This window comes from Petaurus breviceps, unplaced genomic scaffold, assembly GCF_028583685.1.
Source record: "Petaurus breviceps papuanus isolate PSGF00001 unplaced genomic scaffold, PetGlider_PUasm1.0 138, whole genome shotgun sequence".
Lineage (NCBI taxonomy): Eukaryota > Metazoa > Chordata > Mammalia > Diprotodontia > Petauridae > Petaurus > Petaurus breviceps.
Window position 1 is genome coordinate 29,228,939 of NW_027185694.1, and position 22,523 is coordinate 29,251,461.

Here is a 22,523-nt window from a genome sequence, read left to right on the forward strand (position 1 = left end):
GTGCCAACTCAAGCATCCCCCTGCTTTATGCTTCAAAGTCTGTCAGCCTCCCCCTAGCTGTAGGGAGGAAGGTTAGCCATGGGAAAGGGAAAGGAAGAAGAAGAGAGGAAAATGGAGCAGGATTATGAACCATTTGAGGAATGAGGAAGGCAATGACAGATCATCCCCTCTTCTGGGAAGACTACAACTTCAATCAGTGTCCTCTGTGCACCAATGCTCCCTACCCTGTCCTTTGAGCAAGCCTCAGTTCCCCACCTCTCCCAACTGTACTCTGCACACTAGCAGCAGCCCTCAAAATGGTTTTTGTCCCCGGGTTAAATTTTTTCTAGTTGTGTATATGTCACACATATACAGAAAGGTATAATTTCAGTACATCCATTAACATTCTCCCTTAGGTATTTTTAGTTCTAATGCAGTACACAAGTTTGACAGATACCATATCAAATTCTTCCCTCCTTAATTTTTTTCTTAGACAAAGTGTTCTTAAGGCAACCAATACCTCAGTTATCTGCAATAATGGAAAGGAGCAGGGGAACTAGATAGTCCAAAGTAACAAAGAAACAATTACGACTTGCTTTTAATCAGTGAATGAATCAATGGAGTATTTGAGGATCCTGTGATATGCCCAGTCCTAAGCAGAAAATAATTAGCAAATAGTAATTGAAGAGGAAGACAGCAGACTTGTCTTTCTTTGGAAAATTTTGCAGCTCTTTTAATGAGCCCAGAGTTTCTCTCCAAAAACAAAGGTTCATCTTTGTAATAGCAACAGTCTTCTGTTGATGAAATATGGCTATGAGTCATGCAATACCACAGTCTCTGAAGAACTGAATTTGAGGATCACCCAAGGGCAAGAAGAGGCACATGGTGGGTAAAATCAAGCTGCAACAAATTAGAAAAGAGGAATTGTGCAGGAGAATGGGCATTAAGAATGTCATCCAAGAAACATATAAAGAAGGGGGAGTAATGCAGTAAGAGCAAAGGACAGCCTACAGACAAACCAAGTGGTCTCTGCTGATACCCTACAATGTCAAGAAAATGAGAGGGAAGTACTTGGCATGTTAAATGGACCTTCTGTGGTGGGCTTATGAAAGGGTGTGGACAAGTGCCACATAGGGGAGGTAGGCATGAATGCAGTAGATAAGTTGTGATCTCAGGAAAGAATACCTACATTGATGAGATCATTGATCCAATGATGTATAAGTCGATATATAATTAAGGAATAAATTGGGTGTAGTATAGAATACAAATGCCTTAAGTAAAAGTTCCAAAGAGGGAAAATCAGTGTGTATGTAGGTCCAGAGGATATCATGAAGGAGGTGAGTCTAGAACTAGACCTTGAAGGATAGACAGAGAGGGGAAGGAACTTAGATAAGGGGAACACAGAACAAAAGCATGATTTAAGTAGGAGTCATATGGCTATTTTTAGACACTATTGATCCTCCTAGTCCTGCTTAGCTCAAGTCAATATTAAAATTATTCAGGTGAGGAAACTGCAGCAGGGACAAGCTGAACTAACTGTGATGTATGAACGAGATAGAATAGGATGGCATCATAAAAACTGAGAAATTTAGGAAAACATGGGAAGAGTTATGTGAACTGCTGCAGAATGAAAAAAACAGAACCAGATTACCACGTGTACAATGACAGAAAGGAAGACAACACTAAAATACAACAGAACAAAAATCAAGTACAATGATCAACACTGGCACTACTTAACTCAGGTTGGAGGAGGTGAATCATAGGTAGAGAATGTTAGGTACTCTGTCAATATTGGCCAGTTTTGCTTAACTGTTTTGTATTTCTTTTATAAGAGAGGGTACCATGGGAAAGAATTATAAGGTGATAGCATGAAAGTGAAAATGCATTCACAAAACTTTTTTTTTAATCCAACAAATTGGCATTTCTCAGGCAAAGAGTCATCAAGCAGAGAGAAACTAGTCAGGTTTAAAAATTGCATCAATAGTACACAAAGTTGGGGCAGCCAGGTGGTTCAGCGAGTAAGAGTACCGGCTCCAGTGTTGGGACGACCTGGAGATCGAATCCCGGGCTCAGACACTCAGCACCACACCCAGAAATAACTGGCTGTGTAACTTTGAGCAAGTTACTTAACCCCGATTGCTTAAAAATTAAAATAAATAAATAAATAAAATAGTACACAAAGTAGATGGGCTATCAACAATTCATTGAATTCATTGTCTATATTCATACTAAAACACAAAGCCAGTATGAATTGGCACTGACCAGAACTCCTATCTAGGAGAGAAGATGAGGGTGATTCTCACAGGCTCAGTCTGTTTACACTGGGATTCCTGTACCTACAGTCAGAGAAATGTGGTTGACAACCTTTCAGGTTCACCCCATGACACTTACTCTGGCACAGTATAAACTTATCTCTGATAGGTCAGATGCTGCCATGAATATTCTGATATTCATGAGACCTTTCTTTCTATCTTTGATTTCCATGGGGTATATGGCAACAGCAGAATCTCTCCCTCAAGGGGTGGCCAGGTGGCTCAGCAAGTAAGAGTAACGGCTCCAGTGTTGGGATGACCTGGGGATCAAATCTGGGCTCAGATACTTTGCACCACACCCAGAAATAACTGGCCGTGTAACCTCGAGCAAGTTACTTAACCCCGATTGCTTTAAAAAAAAAAAAAAGAATCTGTCCCTCAATGGGTATGGACATCTCAATCACTTTTTTTTAAAAAAGTATAATTCTAAATTGCTTTTCAAAGTGATTGGACCAATGGATAGCTCCACCAGCAGCGTATCAGTGTGCCTGTCATCTCATGTCCCCACAGACATGATTTACATCCTTTATCATCTTTGCCAATTTGTGTCAATTTGTGGATGAGGAAACTGATGGCCATCAATGTTAAGTGACTTGTCCAAGTTCACACTGGTATTACGTGGCAAGGTCAGAATTGAAACTTAGGCTCTCTGACTCCAAATCCAGAGTTCCTGCCACCCCTACCAGACTGCCTCATCATTAGATTTAACAGCAAAGGTGATTACATATTTTTGTGGATCAAAGTTTTAGGTCCTTTGCAATATTTAGTCTTAGATCTCACTAGAGGAAGGGATAGAGGGTCTGAAATATGACTAGGAATTTGACAGCTGGGTATCCTCTGATCCATCCACTCACTGACTTACATGATGTTGGACAGCTTGCTTGATTTCTCCATAGTACATTTTCCTTTCCTTAGGGAATGGAAATACTTCCTACAATCCTCATGATGGATGCACAGCTGTCTACAGAGTCCCTACACAAAAATGTTTCCAGATGTAAAGGTTCAAAGCATGAATGCACCTTGGGACAGGCAGGTAGGTCATTCTAGAATCCAGTACTGGAAAACACCTCTGAGGTCATCTAGTCCAGCACTTCTTAAACTGTGGGTCGCCACTGTGAAAAATTTGGCAATAGTAGAAGGTTTTTGAACGTGCAAGAACCAAAAATTAATTAAAAATCAAATTTGTAATGAATCCAAGGTGTTTCTGGCAGCACTTGCCAACTTCACTGCACCCTTGATGCTGAACAGAAAGCATACCCACTGTGTACTGCACATGCCCTCGGGCCACATGCCAATTAACACTGCTGAAATTCAAAAAGGGGTCTTAAATGGGAAAAGTTTAAGCCCTGAGTCTAGTCCAACCTGCACCTGAGCAAGGACCCCATTCAACCCAACCCTAATAAATAATCATCCTGCTGTTTCACCTGAAGAGCTTCAGTAATGAGGAAACCCTTCCTGATAATTTTCAATTTTTGCAAAAGCACCTAATCTCATGAGGGCATCTTGGAACTCTAAGGAAGGAGAATTGATCATGCTGGTAACCCAAGCCTTGATTCACTCCACCTCCCTCAGCTGCCTCTACCCTCTGATTGGAAGGTGGGGTACTAAATTCTTTCCAATGCCTCCCTTTTTTGGGGGAGAAACTGGACTCTCAGTTCACTCCACTTTGCATCTGCTGTTCTACCTGGTTTCAACTCCACTGAACAATATTACCCCAGGTCAGGTACTCTGCCCCCTCTCCTCCCCACTTCCTGCCTCATTTTGTGTATTGTCTCCCCCTTTAGATTGTAAACTCCTTGAGGGCAGGGACTGTCTTTATTTTTATTAATTGTATCCTCAGTGCTTAGAACACTACCTGGCATCTTGCAGGCATTTAATAAATGTTGATTGGATTACAAATTAAAACCTTCTCCTTCTATTCTTAGCCTCCAACACCACTTCCACTTCCAGGGCTTCCGTGTTTTAAAATATTCTTTAAAAAATCACATTTTGCTAGCACTTTGAGATGTGCAAAGTGCTTTTTCTCACAACTCTATGACATAGGGATTGCAAGTATTATTAGCTGAGTTCTACAGATGAGGGAACTGAAGATCATAAAAGCTAATATTTGTAATAAGTAAATGCTCATTGTTTACCAATTTAATTCAATTCAACAAAGATGGATTAAATTCCTACTATGTATAGGGAAGGCACTGTGCTAGGTGTTGGGGATATTGTTGTTTGTCCTTCCATAAGACTTCAGGAAGGTGAACCATGACTTGCAAATGAATTGGATTTAAGTGAGGGAGGGCTGTACAAAGTCACCAGCCTCACTTTCTGCTCCACAGCCATCTGGGTCCAGTGGCAAGATGCAGATATGGCCCACTGGGGATATAACCCCTAACCCTGAAGAGCATATAGTCCACTAGAAAGATGGAACAAGTAGACAAACAAGTAAACAAAAATTATATGCAGAGTAATTTCCAGAGGGAAAGAGTGCTAATTATTTGGGGGGGGGGGAAGGGGGGAAGCAGGAATAACTTCAAGCATGAAGTGACAAGAGCTATGCTTTGAAAAGCTGAGGCACAATTAGAAACTGAGGGGGTGCCCATCATTTGGAGAGTGGTTAAACAAGTTATGGTATATGAATGTTCTGGAACACTATTGTGTCATAAGACATGATGAGAAGGGCACTTTCAGAAAACCTGGGAAGACTTATATGAGCTGATGCAAAGTTAAGTGAGCAGAACCAGGAGAACCATTTACACAATAACAACATTATAAAGATAATTTTGAAAGATTTAAGAACTGCTGTCAATACAAAGACCTGCCATTCCATGGGACTAGTGATGATGCATTCCACTATGATGTGGCAGACAGAATGGTGATGGACTCAAGATGCAGAATGCAATCTACATTTTTGAACAGTCAGTGTGGGAATTTGTTTTGCTCAACTACACCAACTTGGTTTTATTTTCCTTTTTTTTCCCCAATGGAGGGAAAGAAAGTAAATATTAACTGAAAAAATAAAGAACTGAGATACAGAAGACACAGAACAGGAAAGATGAATTTCTCCCAATCACATAACTAGCGTCAGAAGTGAAAATTAAATCTTCATAAAGAAACATACCCAGAGGAATCAAATTGAAATTTCCTGTCCGGATCTCCAAGACTCAACAGAAGGCAATTATTCTCCTTCCCTTCCACACCACACCCCAACCCTAAAAAACCCAAAGCAATATTTAGTTATGCCCATTATATGTAAATTTTCTTCCCTCACATCCTAATTCTAATGCTATGGGTGATACAATGAAGAAAAAGAAATATTATCTTCCCTCAAGGAATTTCCAATCTAGTTGGGAAAAAAAGATATAAATATGTGAGAAGATAAATGTTATCGGAGGGTAATAGCAATGTAAAGCAGCAATATTTTTGACAGAAGTAGCATCACTAGGGTCTCCATGCCAAATAGTAGTCTAGAGAGGAAGAACTATTTGCTCTAAATCTTGGATAGGTGGGATTTGGATCCTACTTTCTTTCCAAGGTCCAGAAAGTGAAAGTATTCTTCCTGATACAAACAACTCATAGTTATTCACATGCAGCTTGTCCACAACAAATGTTGAGTCCCAGGTCACCTTCCATTACTGAGAATCCTTCTAAGTCACCTGACACCATGATCATTTGTGTTCAAAACATTTATAAGCTCACTTTAAACACTGCACTACAATGTTTCCATAATGTACATCTGTTCCAAAATATCACAATTTACTCCAAATCCAAAAATGATTTTTTAATTTATCTGTCTCATTATTACCATGATTTGGAATCAGTGGTCCTGAATTCAAATGATAGCTCTGCCACTTACTATATCTGTGAGTCTCTGCAAGCTAACTTCTCTGGGCCTCAGTTTCTTCATTTCTAAAATGAAGGGATTAGCCTAAAGCAGTGTCAAACTCAAGTACAGTAGAGACGGGTCCCTGAAAGCCACATAGAGACTTCAAAAACCATAAATTAACATTATCTGTGTTGCATTTTTATTTATTTTGTTAAACATTTCCTAGTTACATTTTAATCTGGTTCAGGCCACACTGCAGAGTTTAGAGGGCCAGATATATGCAGCCTGCAGACCTGAGCTTGACACCTCTGGCCTAAAGGAGCTCTAAAGTCCTTTCCAGTTCCAAACATAAGCTCCTATGGCCAATAATGGAGAGGTGAGGTATGCAGATTTTTTTCCTTGTTAGCCTCCTTTTCAGGTAGATATCCAACTATTTCTTCTTAAGTACTGTCACAGGGGTCTGACTTTTTTTTTTTTTAACTATGTATGAGTTTTACTCAACATAGTAATTGTTAAGCAAACAACTCAATTTGATAAGCAAATAATTGGCACATAGTAACTATTACACAATGCAAAACAAAATAATGAAAAACATGCCAAATGGTGATAAACCTGCTACTCTCCTAGACCCCAGTGCACACCTAGATGTAAGACTGATCAAGAACCAGGAATCCTAGGGAGTATACAGTTTGAGTTCTCTCTCAAGCAGGCAAAGCAGCAGAACAGATAATTCTCAGAGATACTGGGCTCATACCTCTAGAAGGCTGATCATCAAACACCAGTGCTGAATCCTGGGGGAATGTTAGACCTGGGACTCACAATACAAGGAACGCACTAGGGATCTGAGTGGACAGTTTTACATTCCTAAGTGACTAGACACGAACAGTAAAACAACCATCCTAATGTTGAAAATTGGGAAGGTGTGAGGAACCAGACAGTTGCTTAAGTAAAGTAATTCAAAGACAAAACAGAACCCCCTCAAAAATGTCTCCTAATTTGTGAAAAGTCAGTACTGAGCAATCCTAGACAGAATGCTAGATTGGCCTGCCTCACCTCCTCTCTCCTCCAATTCTAAGAAGGACTTTTAAGTTTCCTTCTTTACTACAATGAAGTTCTAACTTTAGTTGAAACATGGTTCTAAGTTTTCCTTGTTCTAATATGCATCATTTTTGTGCACAGCAAAGTTCAGTTCTACATTTAGCAGACTCTACTACTACTTTCATCTAGGAGAGAAATAACAATTTCACTTTTAGAGGGTGAACTACAGAGGATGACTGGAACAAAGAGTCCCAAAGGATTTTTGGGGGAGTTTGATCCCATTGGCTTCAGGGTGACCCCAAATACATTTCAGATTAGTGATAATGTCTTTGCCATCTCAGTGTCCCAAACATGCAGATTCCCCATCTTCCAAAAACCCTTGCAAAATTCCATACAGAAAAACCATGCTATATCCCACATAACCATCACCAAGCCAAGTAAGGAAGAGAGATAGATATGTAGGTTCAGCTGTCAAAGTGTGTATGTTTCTGTTTGGGGTTGTATCTAGGTCTCTGGGAGAGTTGGGAGGACAAGGGGAGTGTACATGGAGACCAAACATCCTCTTTGCCTCCACGGACCAAACGCAGAACCAGAGTTTGGGCCTACTGCTTTGAGATGGTCAGGCCTTACCCACAATTTTTTCTGTCCGTCCTCCACCTCCTTCCCCACCCCCTTGCCTTCCTCCAGGCCCAAAGCCATGGCAACAGCACTGCCAGCGTCTCCAGCCAAAGACCAGTTGGCAAAGAACAGGGAAAAGTTCAGTGAAAGAAGGGGAGAGAAGGCCCCCTTGCCCTGGGCCAAGTGGTGCGGAGATGGTCCCTGGTACCCATATCCCCAATCTGCTTGCTCTTCCAAGATAGCTCACAGCTTTCCTATGGGTCTGTACCCCAAAGGGGGTGGGGGGGAGGGGAGGGGAATAACCAGACCCTCCTGTCTCCAAGTCAACTGTCTCTCTCAGGAGAAACACTGTAACCTGTCCCAAGACAGCCACTATGTGTCACCCAGGAAGGGTGCCCCACCTCCACGTGAACCCAGAGATTCGGGATGTGCCACTTCCCTCCTGGGCATCCACAACACGGATAGGGCTGGGGTGGGGATGGCAGAGGTTGTGTGTGTGTGTGGGGGAAGGGGGTCCTCAGGAGCTGGGGGTCTGGAGGGAGGTGGAGGAAAGGGCGGCCAAGGGGCTGAGGACAGTGCTGGAGTAGGACCAGAAGCCAGAGTGAGTGGGGAACGGTTACTCACAGCAAAGTCACGTCGGGAGGGATGGGCAGGTCGGGCCCAAGCGCCCGCAAGCCGCGGCCGGAGCAGTTGACGCTGCAGGCACCGCCGGGTCCCGGGGTGCAGTCGCAATCAAGGCCGCAGGGTTGGCAGCCCGGGTCTGGGGCGGCGGAGAGGCCCCCGATGCAGAGACCCAGGCAAAGGCAGAAAGCGAGTCGGGCGGGGGCGGGCGCGGGAGCAGGGGGCGGCCGGGGGCCGCCATGACCCGGGGAGGGGGCTGCGAGCGGCGGCCCCTGTCCCCGCGGCATCGCTCAGTGCACCCTGCGCATGGCCCCGGCCTGGCCCGGTCCGGCCCAGCCCGGCGGCCGCCGCTCCGCAGCCGCAGCAGCAGCCGCGGCCGGAGCCAGAGCCGGAGCCGGAGCCGGAGCCAGGCCCGGCCGGAGCGCTCACGCCGGGCTCCCGGGCCGCATGGGCGTGCGAAGGCCGGGGACCGGGCGGCTGGGAAAGCGGATTGGACCGACGGAGGCGGCAGCAACAGCGGCGGCGGGCTCGCGACCTTTTCCTTCCCGGCTCGGCTGCCGCCGTCGCCTGGGCCAGGCCGCGCTCGCTGTCCGTCCCCGGCCGCTTACTGTGCAGTGCCGGGCCGGGGTCGCTAGGGCTCCTCCCTGAGCCGGGCCCGGAGGAGGGGACCTAGCCAAGCCTCCGCCTCCTGCCGCCGTAGCAGCCGCCGCCGCCGCCTTCTCCTCCGCCTCTCGGGCCAGCGTCGGCTCCGCGCCCAGCCGGGCCCACCCTCGCCGCCTAGGTTGACCCTGCAGTGCAATTCGGGGGCCCGGGCCCTCCCTGCTTTCCGGGCTCCCACCGTGGGAAGAAAGAGGGCCTGTGCTCAGGAACCTTCCCAAGCTATCCCAAGTCCCCGAGAAAGGGACGACTAGGGTAACTGCGCCCTCCTTTCTGGGCCAAAGGGAAGCAGCCCTACCTGGGATGGGGACCTAGGGCTCCGAGGGTAGGGATTGGCCAGAGGACCCTCCTCCTACTCCGACCAAGAGAAGGGGTCTCCAAGGACGACTGCCTCTGGGCTCAGCGACCTCCACACCTTTCCCTGATTTCACCTGGACCTCATTTAAAATCCAAACCTCCCCAAAACCCGCAAAAACCTTTCTTTGTTTACAGGGAGTTCATATCCTCCTCTTACATTCCTTCATTCGGCCAACATTTTAAAACACCTATTGTGCACCGTACCAGGAACCCAGGATAGAAAGACAAAAAATAAACTATCCTCTGTCCTTAAAGAGCTAAAGTTCTGGCTCCAGCAAATATTTACAAGAATATATTTATTGTGCATAGTCCTGCAACAAGTAATATCTTGAAGGCAACTTGGTCCTGAAACTCTAACTTAAGAATAAGTGGGTTCAAATCCTTGATTCCCCACTCACTACAAGTCATGGGACCTCTGTGAACTTCAGTGACATATAAAAATAGGGGTTGGACAAGAATGACTTCTGAGACCCCTTCCAGCTCTGAATGTTTGGACCTACAAACACAAAGCACAGTTCCTGCAGAAATTTCAGTCTCGTGGAGAGTCAGAGACAAACATGAGATATTTAAATAGCAATACTGTCATAATGATAATAACTGGCATTTATATAAGACTTTTAAAGATTTACTATACATTATCATTTGAGAGTCATTTGAGCCTTGTGAGTTAAGTCCTGGTTAGTTGCCAATAGTGTTGTTGGAGTTCAGAAAAGGAAGAGGTCAATAAAAGCTCCCAGAGGGAAGGTACAGATTAGTGTTTATCCATGTATCAATCCCAATTCACTCGCTAGAGACAATAAATGGTTGTTGAATTGTTGGCATTTAGCTGTAGGGGATGTTTCCTAGAGAGATGGGAATGGAAAAAGAAAGGTTAGATATGACAAACATTTCAAAGGAAGAATCACCAGTACCAGGTGACAATGTGGGAAGGGAAGAGTTAAAGACACAATTAACTCATAATCAGTGTTGGGCTGCTTCAAATTTAAAACAACAACCACAACAACAGAGAATCATGGAACTTTGGAGCCAGAAGGAACCTTCTAGAGATCATCTAATTCAACTCCATTTTACAAATGATAAACCTGAGTCTCAGAGAGGGAAGTGACACCCAACTAAACAATTGGCATTTTACATTGCCACAGCAAAGATTTCTGGGATCAGTCTTAGACTTGGAAGGATGCACTAAGTTACACAGGCAGCTGCCCTGGGGTAGAATGAGCCCAGAGGAGGAAGATGCATGAGAAGTGATCTCCTACAAGTACCTCATTTTACACAGGACTCAAACTGAGGCCCAGGGAGGTTCAGAAGAGTTACACAGGTGACTAAACAGAAGTGGGATTCAAACTCAGGTTCTCTGACTCCAAACAGGATGTCCTTTTTAATTCACCATGTTACTTCTGAAGATGTGTTTGGAACACATCTGGAACACATCCTGTTCATGATAGGAAGCACAAATAGTCATTTCCCAGGGGCTAATCTTTATGTATAGGTGGAATAATAGGTATGATTTAAAGGAAAACTCCCACTGCATTTGTTGAAATGCCAACCGTGTGATAAACTTGATGAGACTGTTTCCTCTTAACATCTGAATGAAGTTCTGGCTGGGCAAAAGGAGTTGGCTGAGGATTAGAGGAATGGACATCTTAGGGAGGTTTGGGGCTTGGGTAACTCAGTGTGTGTGTGTGTGTGTGTGTGTGTGTGTGTGTGTGTGTGTGTGTGAAATCCAATTAGAATGAATAGTAAAACATGCATAACCTTGAACAGACTGCTTACTGTCTCAGGCAGGGGAGAGGGAAGGAAGAGAGAAAATATGGAACTCCAAAAAAAATTTTTTTTAACTTTTTAGTAAATAGTATTTTATTTTTTCCAATTACATGCAAAGATAGTTTCTAACATTTGTTTTTTTGTAAGATTTTGAGTTCCAAGTTTTTCTCCCTCCTTCACATCCTTCCTCCCCAAGTCCACAAACAATCCAATATGGGTTATTCTTGTACAATCACATTACATGTATTTTGAAACTCAACATTTTGAAAAATGAGTGTTCAAAAATTGTCCTTACATATAATTGGAAAAAATAAAACATTATTAAAAAGAAAAAAAGAATAACAAAGACACCCTTGAAAGGAAGAGGGTTACTGTAGTTGAGTACATATGTGTTTGTATACACATGTATGTATATGTATATACATTACATATATATTTCATATGTCTTATTCATATTCACATATGTCTTAAATTATAATAGACAAATTCACATATGTCTTAAATTCATATTCACATATGTCTTAAAGCTGCATTAAGGTTTTTTTTAGAATATTCTCTGTATATGCCTCTGGCCTTTTTTCTTTTCTTTTTTTTGACACCAGTTAACTAAACAACTTCTTTTCTGCATACATTGAGTTACTGAGTCACTGCTCAATACCAGCAGCTAAGACCAGCTCTCATCCCCATCACCACCTTTCCTTGACTCTCGTTGGGAAGGGCAGGAAAAAGTTAAAAAAAAAAAAAAGAATGTCGGAGCATGAAACACCTGACGTGGGATAGGTCTGAGTGTGGAAATTTGGACAGCCTAAGGAGCTTCATCTGGGAGGGTTGGCATAAGGAAGACAGCATGGGGCAATTGAGAAATAGACAGACACCCAGCTAAATTAAGATGACCCTGCCCTCCTCAAAAAGGCTAAGAAGTACTGCCAGTTAATTATTGAGGTCACTCCAACTCTGTTTTGTCACTCCAAGCAAACAAAGCAAAATAGGAGAAGACTAAGTCAGTCACAAGCTGGCTTAGCAATAGTGCTGAGGGATGATTCTTTCCTCATTCTTACTGATATTCCTATCCATCCAGCTCAAAAGCTACCTCTTCTAGGAAGCCTTCTTTGATTTCACCAGTCAGTAATACTCTTCCTTCCACCTCATCCCTATATGTATAATGCTTTGATTGTACCTCTCATCTGTTCATATGTATTTTATATTATAGTTATTTATGTTTTACCTAATAAACTATTGATTTCCCAAAACTATAAGTTCCATTTAGACTGTTTATCTTATCCAAAACTGTAACTAAGATGGAGTTACTGGGGTTTTGCTCCAGGGTGAAAAATTTAGAGGGTGCTGACAGCTTCTTCTCCATTCCTTCCACCCAGGGAGTAGCCTCAACCCAAAACAAGTTTCCTCCTGAATAATTTATAATCTTTTAGAGAGTTGACTAGATCACTAACAGGTTAAATGACTTGTCTGGAGTTACACAGCCAGTCTATACCAAGGTTTCATGCAAAAGGTGGCATTTGAGCTTTGCCTTGAAGGAAGAGATGGGCTCTTTTGAGGCAAAGGTGAAGAGTAAGGACATTCCATACATGGGGGACGAGCAATGAAAAGATATGAAGATGGGAAATGTAGTGCCATGTGTGAGGAATAGAAAGAAGGGCAATTTGGCTGGATTGCAAACTGTGGGAATGGGATTTATGAATAATGAGACTGGAGAGATCGTTGCCCAGATGGAAAGGACTATAAAAGTCAGTGTTTCTGTTTTATCCTGGAGGCGATAGGGAGCCACTGGAATTGTTTGAGTAGGGGAGTTACTTAGTCAGATACACACTTAAGGACCACTCTGACTGCTGTATGAAGGATGGTTCAGAGAGGGGAGAGACTAGGCAGGGAAACCAAGTAGGAGGCCATTACAAAAGTCCAGGCAAGAGATGACAAGGGCCTGAATTAAGATGGCAGTTGTGTGAATATGGATAGGGGGTCACATCTGAGAGATTTTATGGAGGTAGAAATAAAAAGATTTGGCAATTAATTGGATGTGTAGAGTAAGGTAGAGTGAGGAGTCTAGGATTCAAAGTTATGAACTTGGGAGACTAGAAGGATTGTGGTGCCTTTAACAGACATAGGATATTTGGGAAAGAAGTTTTTTTTTGAAAAATAAAGATCTGTCTTTGGCATGTTGAGTTTGAGGTATCTCTGGGACTTCCAGTTTGAATGTCCAATAGGCAGTGTCCTAGAGGTAGTGAAGGTAGACTGCTTTTCCTAGGTAATATGGGCCTGAAATTCAATCAACATAAATCTGTGAAGCATTTGCTTAGAGGTAATAGAAAAACCCATGGGACCTGATAAAGTTGACGAAGCAGAGTATTGAGAAGAGGGCTTAGAACAGAATCTTGGGGAACACTTATAATTAAGGAGCATCTTATGAATGATGAGCCAACAAAGGAGACATAGGAAGATCAGTCAGACAGGTAGGGGAAAACCCAGAGAAAAAAAGAATATCCAGGATTAGGGGATTGTCAACAGTGGCAAATGTGTCAGATAAATTAAGAAAGATGACGACTGAAAAGATCATGGGACTACATAATTAAGCAATTGTTGGTAACTTTGGAGAGAGCACTCTCAGTTGAGTGAAGAGGCCAGAAGCCAGACTGCAAAGGACTGAGGTATGAGAGGAGAAGATGTAGGACTAGTGAATGTAAATGGCTTTTCTGGAAAGCTGAAAGCTTAGGAGAAGAAAAGAGATCAAGGCTTTAGAGAGGCTTATTGAGAGCTTAATAGGTAAAGAGGAATTACCTAATAAATGCTGTACACTGTGCTATACTAGCAAACTAATTGAATACTTGCTCATTCTGATATAGTAAAGGAAATAGTTAACCACAACATAATTTATGGAAATATCTTGATGTAGCTTTCAATAATAATAAATGTTGGCACTTACTGAGTAGAGCAGTACTCATTTGGATTATGGCCGAATTTTATTAGTTGCATGTTACCTCATTTTGACCTCAATTTAATACATTGAGTTGAACACTTTGCTTTTATTTGATTCACTAAATTAGAAAATTAAATTTTTATTTCTCTTTTATTTGATTCAATAAATTAGATTAAATTGGTGTTAGAAATTGATATGGTAGGCATACTCATGATTAGTAACCAACAAAGAGGGGAAGGTTGCCAGCAGGCTGCTCACTTATGAAAGCATGAGACATATTCACTAAATACATACTAAAGTCATAATAATGGATCTGCTTGGCATATTTAAGTACTGAATCAATCTCACACACATATGTGGAAAGGAAGGGAATGTCCTATAGAATGGTCTCTAGCACTTTGGGTAGGCTCCCATGGAGGTTTAATGGAAAGATATGGACAAGGGTTAGCACAGGATAGGAAAGGGCAGATAGGTTGCAATCTGCACCCCTGGAGGGAGTACTCATATCAATGGGCTAATGGTTCCATTCTATTTCAATAGTTTATTTATATCTCTCATATGACACTGCCTTATACACAGCCGTCACTCAATAATTGATTTGAATTGAATTTTTAAAAACTAGGTAAGGAAGTGAGAGAGAATGTCATATACAGAGAAGAACAAGTAGGTTGATTTCCAGCACATTGGCTGATAAGTTACAGTGCATGAAGGAATATAATATAAAATCAGTTGAGAAACATAAGGTAGAAACCAGGGCTTTAAATATCAAATAGAGGAGTTTGTATTTTGTTCCAGCAGCAATAGGGAACCACTGAAGTTTCTTGAGCAGATGAGTGAGATAGTTAGATCTATTCTCTCTTTTTAAGAAAAATTTAATTCTGAATTTCAGACACCAAACGGAACAAGCATCTCCGTATACAAAGTTACAACCAAAAAAGAGGATATGTCATGAAACTGAGTCTCTGTTACATATATCTAGTTTTTCCTTTTACTCTTTTAAATAAGTTTTAATTTAATTTAAATTTTTCTTATTATTTTCTTTTAAGTAAATAATAAATGGAACATGCAGTTTTCCAGATTATCCTGCCTACCTGTGTGTGTGTGTGTGTGTGTGTTTTTTTCCCCTGGACTTTCTTTTGATCTCTTTTGTGCTTTAAAAAAATTATTCAAAGACACTCTTTTCTTTTGTTACCACCTCCCCACCTCGCACCCCTATTGACAAATCTTTGCAATTGATTGGATTGGGTATGTCTAAACGAGAGATAATGAAGAGTCAAAGCTGGGGATATGGGTAAGGGGAAAGAATGATAGTGCCCTAAACAAAACTAGGTTGTTAGAAAGAGAGGTGGGTTTAGGAGAAAGAGGATTAAGTTCTGTTCTGAAATACTGAGTTTTGAGATGCCAGGGGGACATCTAGGTAGAGATATCCAGCAGGCTTGAGGTAGCAGAGAAATGAGGGCTGTACTTGCTGATTTGAGAATCATATGCATAGAAATGATAATTAATCCCATGGGAGCTGATGAGATCACCCAGAGAGAGTAGAGTGAGAAAGGAGAAGAGACCTAGGACAGAGCCCTGGGGCACACATCCATGGGGGCCAGGATGTGATGAGGATTCAGCAAAGGAAACTGACAAGGAGCCATGAGACAGATACCCATGCCCAGGCATAGCTACGTTTCCCTTCTTCCTATATTTAAGATCCTGTCTGATTCACTGCCAGACTGCTGCTCAGTCAGCCCATAAACTGCACTTGTCCCTTGAGGCGCTGGTTAATTGACTTGTGATTAGGTAGCTGCCGGAGGGTGAAACAAGAGCTGAGAATTCAGACCTCCAGTGGGAACAAGTGTGTGAATAATAGAATAATATCAAGAAGACAGGAGGGCAGTCTCAGCTCAGCTAGGTAAAAGCTGATGGGTAGGTCAGAGAGGTGGATAAAGCATCCAGATCCCTGCAAGGGTAAGAGCAGGGACCTTAGACCTACCACCCACGGTCAATAAACCGCTTGCAATCTCCTCAATTTTATTTTGTGGTTCTTTGTTATTTCCTTGTGTTGTCCCCCCCACCCCCCTTAAGCCCCAGCATATGTAATTGGATTAATAAATCTTTGTGAAGAAAAACCGGTACAAAATAGTCTCCAATAAAGTCCTGCTCTGCTGCCTCCTGGTGGCCAAGGTAACCTTGATTCTAAGGCTCTAATAGTGAAGTTCAATGTCCAGCAGGTCCTACCAAGCTAGAAAGGTTCCCAGTAGGGATCCAGTGACAAATGGACAAGTTTAGCTCAGGTCAAAGAGGTTCATGGGCGGAAAGTTGGCCACTAGGTTAGAAGCATTTGGGGGCACAGCAAATCATTGGCGTCAATGGAAACGGTACCCACACCAGGAGAAAAATAATCAGACTTTTTGAAATATTTAAATGCAAGAGAAGCTGCCTGAGCAAATGAATAAAGGGCCGACTTTACAATCAGGAAGATTTGGGTTCAAGTCCTGCCTCTGACACTTATTAGATGTGTGATCCCAAGCAAGTTACCTAAGCTCTTCCTGTCTCCAAACTACTTTCTGGGTCAAGAGTTCTTAACCTGGGGTCTATGAAATACCATAGTGTCTATGAATGGATTTCATTGGTTCTTTGAACCAGGGCAGGAAAAAAAAATACATCTTTATTTTCAATAATCTCTAACCAATCTAACCAAGATTGGTATTTTCTTCAATTATTTAAAAACATTATTCTGAAAAAGGGCTCATAAGTTTCACCAGACTGCCACTGGGGTCTCTGACACCAAAAAGGCTAAGAACCCTGCTGTAATAAATTACACAGCTGCCCAGTCTCCATGGGAGAAAGGTTTAATGGGGGAGGGACATCTCCAATAGTGATAAATTCATAGACTTATAGAATTTCAGAGTTAGAAGAGATCTTAGTGAATGCTTATCCCAAGCCAGACCTGAAAAAAAAAATCCCTTCCACAGCATACCAAACATATGCCTTTTGCTTGAAAACCTCTATGGATGCGGAAGGCACTACATCCCTATAAAACTGATATTCCAGTAGTATTTCCTAATTTACATTTCAATTTTGGAGGGTCTTAATAATAAACTTTCAATCAGAGGCTTGACCAAAAAAATAAAGTATGTAGAAATAGCCTCAGGAGTGGGGAACCTGCAGCCTTGAGGCCACATGTGGCCCTCTAGTTCCTCAAACGTGACCCTTTGACTGAATCTAACTCAAAGGTTAGTTGGTCATTAGTGCTTTAAATTTATAACAAATATACAAGATGAGTTTTAAGGTCACTGGTCAAAAGGAAACTGCTGGCAGAACTCAATATTGCAGACCAGTTTCTGTTTCCAGTGGTTATAAACTCAATTGAGGTCATGGCAGCCCCTTTCCTGGGGTCCCAACTTCTCTCCTCTAACCCATTTCCTCTGCTTAAGGGATTACCAAAGAAAGAGTGCATCAGGCTTCAGCAGGATACCAAAACCATGTCATTTCTATCCCAGCAAGCTTTAAAGGCTGATTAGTCACACACTAATTATAGTGACTCAGCTCTGCCTCCTCATTTGGTCCCACAGGTACTGTTCCCTGACTTTGAATTGCCAGGCTGAGTTAGGGGCTTACCTAGAAACAAAGAAGGAGCAGCCCTTGGGAAATGATGAAGGTCAGGATTGTGCCCCAGAGGGTTTATTAGAGATTGACATGCAAATGAATTTCCATCTCTTGAGTCAAACTAAAGAACCCCCTATGTGCAATATAGGGTACTGGGGAAGATATTAAACTGGACAAAGTGCCTGACCTTGAGGAGTTTACCATCTAGATGGAGAGACAAGTACATAGTGGAGATGACAAGTCCACAGGTAAATACCATGTAACTTATTGACTTAACTGTATGCAGAGCAGTTGGGAATGTTGGGGGAGATATGAGTAGATGATATAAGGCTAGACACAATGTAATCCTTTTCCTCCTGGACTTTATAATATAGAGAAGAGAAATGAGGGAATCTACTATTTTATGGAACAGAGGTAAAGAAGATAGTCCAAAAGCATTAAAATCCTGTTACATGGAAACAGTGAATGTTGGGGGAGGGGGGAGAGAAGTTGTGGGAAGACAGGCACATATTCCACTGCTGGCAGAAGAGTGAACTGATTCAGGCGTTGTGAAAAACAATTTGTAATTATTTGAAAAAAAGTTATATGCCATTCAAATCCTTTGACCAAGAGATACATACAACCCCCAAAGAGGTCAATGTTAGAAAGTTCCTATGTATGCCAAAATATTCATAACAGCACTTTTTTGTAGTAGCAATTAACTGGAAGCAATGAGTGGATCATAACTAAATAACTTATGGTATATGAATGTTTTGGAATATCATCTCACCATGATGTGGAGACAATGGGGTGTGATGGTTAAAAGACTGGCCTTAAAGTCAGGAAAAACTGAGTTAAGTCCTGTCTCTGATACATACTAGCTATGTGACCATATATAAGTCATTAAGTCTCTCAGTTTACTAGGCACCTCTCTAAAAGGAGTGATTGACAAGGGGCTGATCTGTAACAGTGAAGGGAATTTCCACACCTGGAGTTCTTTAAACTAATGAAATTTTAGGTCCGGATACCATTACCACCACCACCACACCACCCCCAAATGATGACTAGATAAGAGAAATTTAGGGAAACATGGGAGACTTGTATGAATTAATACAAAGTGAAGAAAACAGAACCAGAAGAACAAACATACATAATTTTGTCAATAAAACAAAGGTAAGATCCTTTACTGAAAGAGGGGGTTAGTAGTAGTTTAGGAAGCATAAGGAAGGAAGGAAGACTTTAGAAATGATTCTGTGTGGAATGTGATGAAGAGTGAAGCAGAGGAAAATAAAGATTGTCATGTAGCAGTGATGGCCTAATTGAGATTAGATAACAATTTACAGTGGACAATGGGGTGTAGTGGTTAGAGGACTGGCCTCATTGGGGTTGTACAACCATCTCCAGTAGCATTCAGAATCTTGAGAGTAGAAGCAGAGAAGGCAGATAGTGGGAACAGTATTCTGGGTTTGGACTTGGCAAGGCCTGAATAGTGGTAGGACAAGTAGATAATATTTTCAAGGGTAGAGAATAGAGGATCAAAGATAACAAAAAAATGGTTGAACTAGTCAGCCAGAAGTCCAAGATTGTGAAGGAAGGAAAGAGAAGTCATATGAGGGTGGACAGACTAGGAGAAAATGTAGATCTGTAGACTATGAAGGTTGAAGTGAGGAAGTATAAATTTAGGAATAATAAGATAGAGAAATAGAAAGTTGTTATGATCGGAAAGAAGGATTTTGAGTTCAACATCATAGAGCGGCAGCATAGTTATGGGGCAAGGTGGTAAGAATTAAGATGTGATCATCCCCTCACATGTTTTAGGTTGAGTAAAGATGTAGGAAATGATAATTGAGGAGCTTAATAAACTGTATTACCAGGGTATTGAGTAGACATCAGAATGTAAACTGAAGTCCCATGTAGGAGAGCAGTGGTTGGGGCAAAGAAGAATGTGAGCTAATGATAGAACTTGTCAAAGGAGGGAGAATGACTTTGAGGTTGGCAGGTGGCTATGACAAGGATCTGGACAAGATGATATAGAGGGATGGCATAAACTTTAAAGGACAGGAAATTGCTGAGTGATGGTGACAAAGGAATATTCTGGAAGCATAAGTGAAAAACAAAGAGTATACCTGCTCCTCCTTCTGACCCAGGGAGACAGCATTTTCTAGAGTGATCTAGGTTTCTGTTCATACCAGAAAATGAATAAGTGTGAGGGAAAATAGATGTAGGATAAATGGGACTTTGTTGACAAGAGTGGGTGTTCTAGAATGGAATAAAAAAGGCAGGGAAGGACATGAATTGTGCATCTTTTTTTGTGTGGCCTTTACCAAGCTGCTGACTCTTTTTTTTCATGATTCTCTCTCATTACTCTTATTTGCTCCCCCAATTTTTCTTCTACCTCTCTTATTTGATTTTTTAAAAACCTTTTTGAGCTCTTCCAGGAATTCTTTTTGAGCCTGATACCAATTCACGTTTTTCTTTGAGGCTTCACATATAGACATTGCTGTCCTCTTATGAATTTATGCTTTGATCTTCCCTGTCATCATAGTAACTTTCTCAGATCAGGTCTTTTTTCCCCCATTTTTCCAGCCTCTTTCATAACTTTTGATTCTATGTTAAAGCTGTTTCTTTTCCTCTTGTGGAGGAGGCACTGTCCTAAGCTTCTTGCATAGGACTGCACGGCCTTGTTGCTGGTTTGCCTGGATACTGCCTCCGCTGGACTACACGTCCCTTTTGCCCCAGTGAAAAAGACCTCTCCTGACAACTCTCAGAACAAGTTGTCTCAGGCTGGAACGTTGCTTTAACCCATCCTTTTGTTGACTGCCATTCCGGAATTCATTTGAGGCATTATTTTATAGTTGTTTGAAGGAGATGAGTTTGGGAGAATTCAGGCAAGTTCCTGACTTACTCCACCATCTTGCCTCCCTTTCCTAAACATGGACTGTGGAAGAAGAGATAGAAAGGAGATAGAGATTCAGATGAATAAGATTTTTACCTTAGCCAGTGGTGATTAAATCATAGGACAAAGGTGAATAGGAGTTGGGAGTTGGTTTGCCATAGGAAGAGGGATCTCTCCAGGGTATTTGTATGATTGAATGCAGCCTCCATGCAGGGGTAGTGGTAGGAGCTTACTAGAAATATAAGTAAGCTGGGAGTGGAGTGGGTGGAGGTGGTGGGAAGTTCTGTCTGGGTGTCTGGGTCAACAAATAACTGTTATTTACTATTTTCTCTAGACTCAATTTCTAAACCCTTATAAGCACAGGGTCTTCTTGTTACCTTAAATGTTTTTAAAAATTTTAATGTTTAAAGAAAAAAATGAAAAAAGAGAAAACTGCAGTATTTCTTGCCGTCTCAATGGATGGGGAAGAGGGTGAAGGGAAGCAGAAAATTTGGAACTGAAAATAAAATTCTTTTTTAATTAAAAAAGAGAGCAAGGAATAGTTTACCTGTCAGATTTATGGAGAAGGGAAGATTTTATGACCAAATAAGAGTTAGAGAGCATTATGAAATGCAAAATAGATAATTTTGATTACATTAAATTGAAAAGCATCTGTACAAATAAAGCCAATGTAACCAAGATTAAGAGGGAAGTGGAAAATTGGGAAAGAATTTTTACAACCAGTGTCTCTGATAAAAGCCTCATTTCTAAAATATACAGAGAGCTGAGTCAAATCTATAAGAAAACAAGTCATTCCCCAATTGATAAATGGTCAAAGGATACGAACAGGTAGTTCTCAGAGGAAGAAATTAAAGATATCTATAAGCATATTTTAAAATGCTCTAAATCACTGTTGATTGGAGAAATGCAAATCAAAACAACTCTGAGGTACCACATCTCACCAGTCAGAGTGGCTAAGACGACAAAACAGGAAAATGATAAATGCTGGAGAGGATATGGAAAAATTGGAACACTAATGCATTGTTGGTGGAGTTGTGAATTGATTCAACCATTCTGGGGAGTGATCTGGAACTATGCCCAAAGGGCTATAAATAAGTGCATACCCTTTGACGCAGCAATACCACTTCTAGGGCTGTATCCCAAAGAGATCATAGAAGTGGGAAAAGGACCCATATGTACAAAAATATTTGTAGCAGCTCTTTTTGTGGTGGTAAAGAATTGGAAATCAAGGGGCTGCCCATCAATTGGGGAATGGCTAAACAATTTGTGAATGGAATGGAATACTATTGTGCTATAAGAAATGAGGAGCAGATGGACTTCATAATAACCTGGAGAGACTTATATAAACTGATGCTGAGTAAGGAGAGCAGAACTAGGAGAACTTTGTACACAATTACAGACACATCATATCTGTGAGGACTGACTTTGATAGACTGGGCTCCTCTCAGCAATGCAAGGTTAGAAGACAACTCCAAAGGACTCATGATGGAAAGGGATATCCACATCCAGAGAAAGAACTACAGAGTCTGAATGCAGATTGAAACAAACTACTTGCTCTCTCTCTTTTTTGTTTTGTTTTGTTTCTTCTTTCTCATTGTTCAGTCCATTGGTTATAATCCTTCTTTACAACTTGACTAATGTTTAATGTGAAGGTATTTGTAGATCCTATATTTGATTGCATGCTGCCATGGGGAGAGAGGGGGGAGGAGAGGGAGGGGAAGAAAATTTGAAACTCAAGGGACTGTGGAACTGAATATTGTAAAAGAAAAGTAAAAAAATAAATTTTAAAAATTAATTAACCAATTAATTAAAAAAAAGAAAGAAGAGAATGAGAAGAAAGGGGGATGATGGTTTAATTGCAATGAATTGTAACTTTTCTACACTCAATTTCCTTAACTGTAGAGAGAAAAGCTCAGTCTTCTCTATCTCTGGGTCAGTGCCCAGAACACAGGGCTTCAC

The 22,523-nt window shown here is 41.6% G+C and overlaps 1 protein-coding gene across 1 annotated transcript in view; it reads right to left on the reverse strand.

The window, feature by feature from the left end:
- Nucleotides 1-8,669, reverse strand: part of PKD1 (polycystin 1, transient receptor potential channel interacting) — a 115,784-nt gene extending 107,115 nt beyond the window's left edge. The window contains exon 1 of the mRNA XM_069062824.1: nucleotides 8,386-8,669. Within this exon, the coding sequence (XP_068918925.1) occupies nucleotides 8,386-8,669 (284 nt within the window). The remainder of the gene's footprint in view (nucleotides 1-8,385) is intronic.
- Between the last annotated feature and the right edge of the window lie 13,854 nt (nucleotides 8,670-22,523).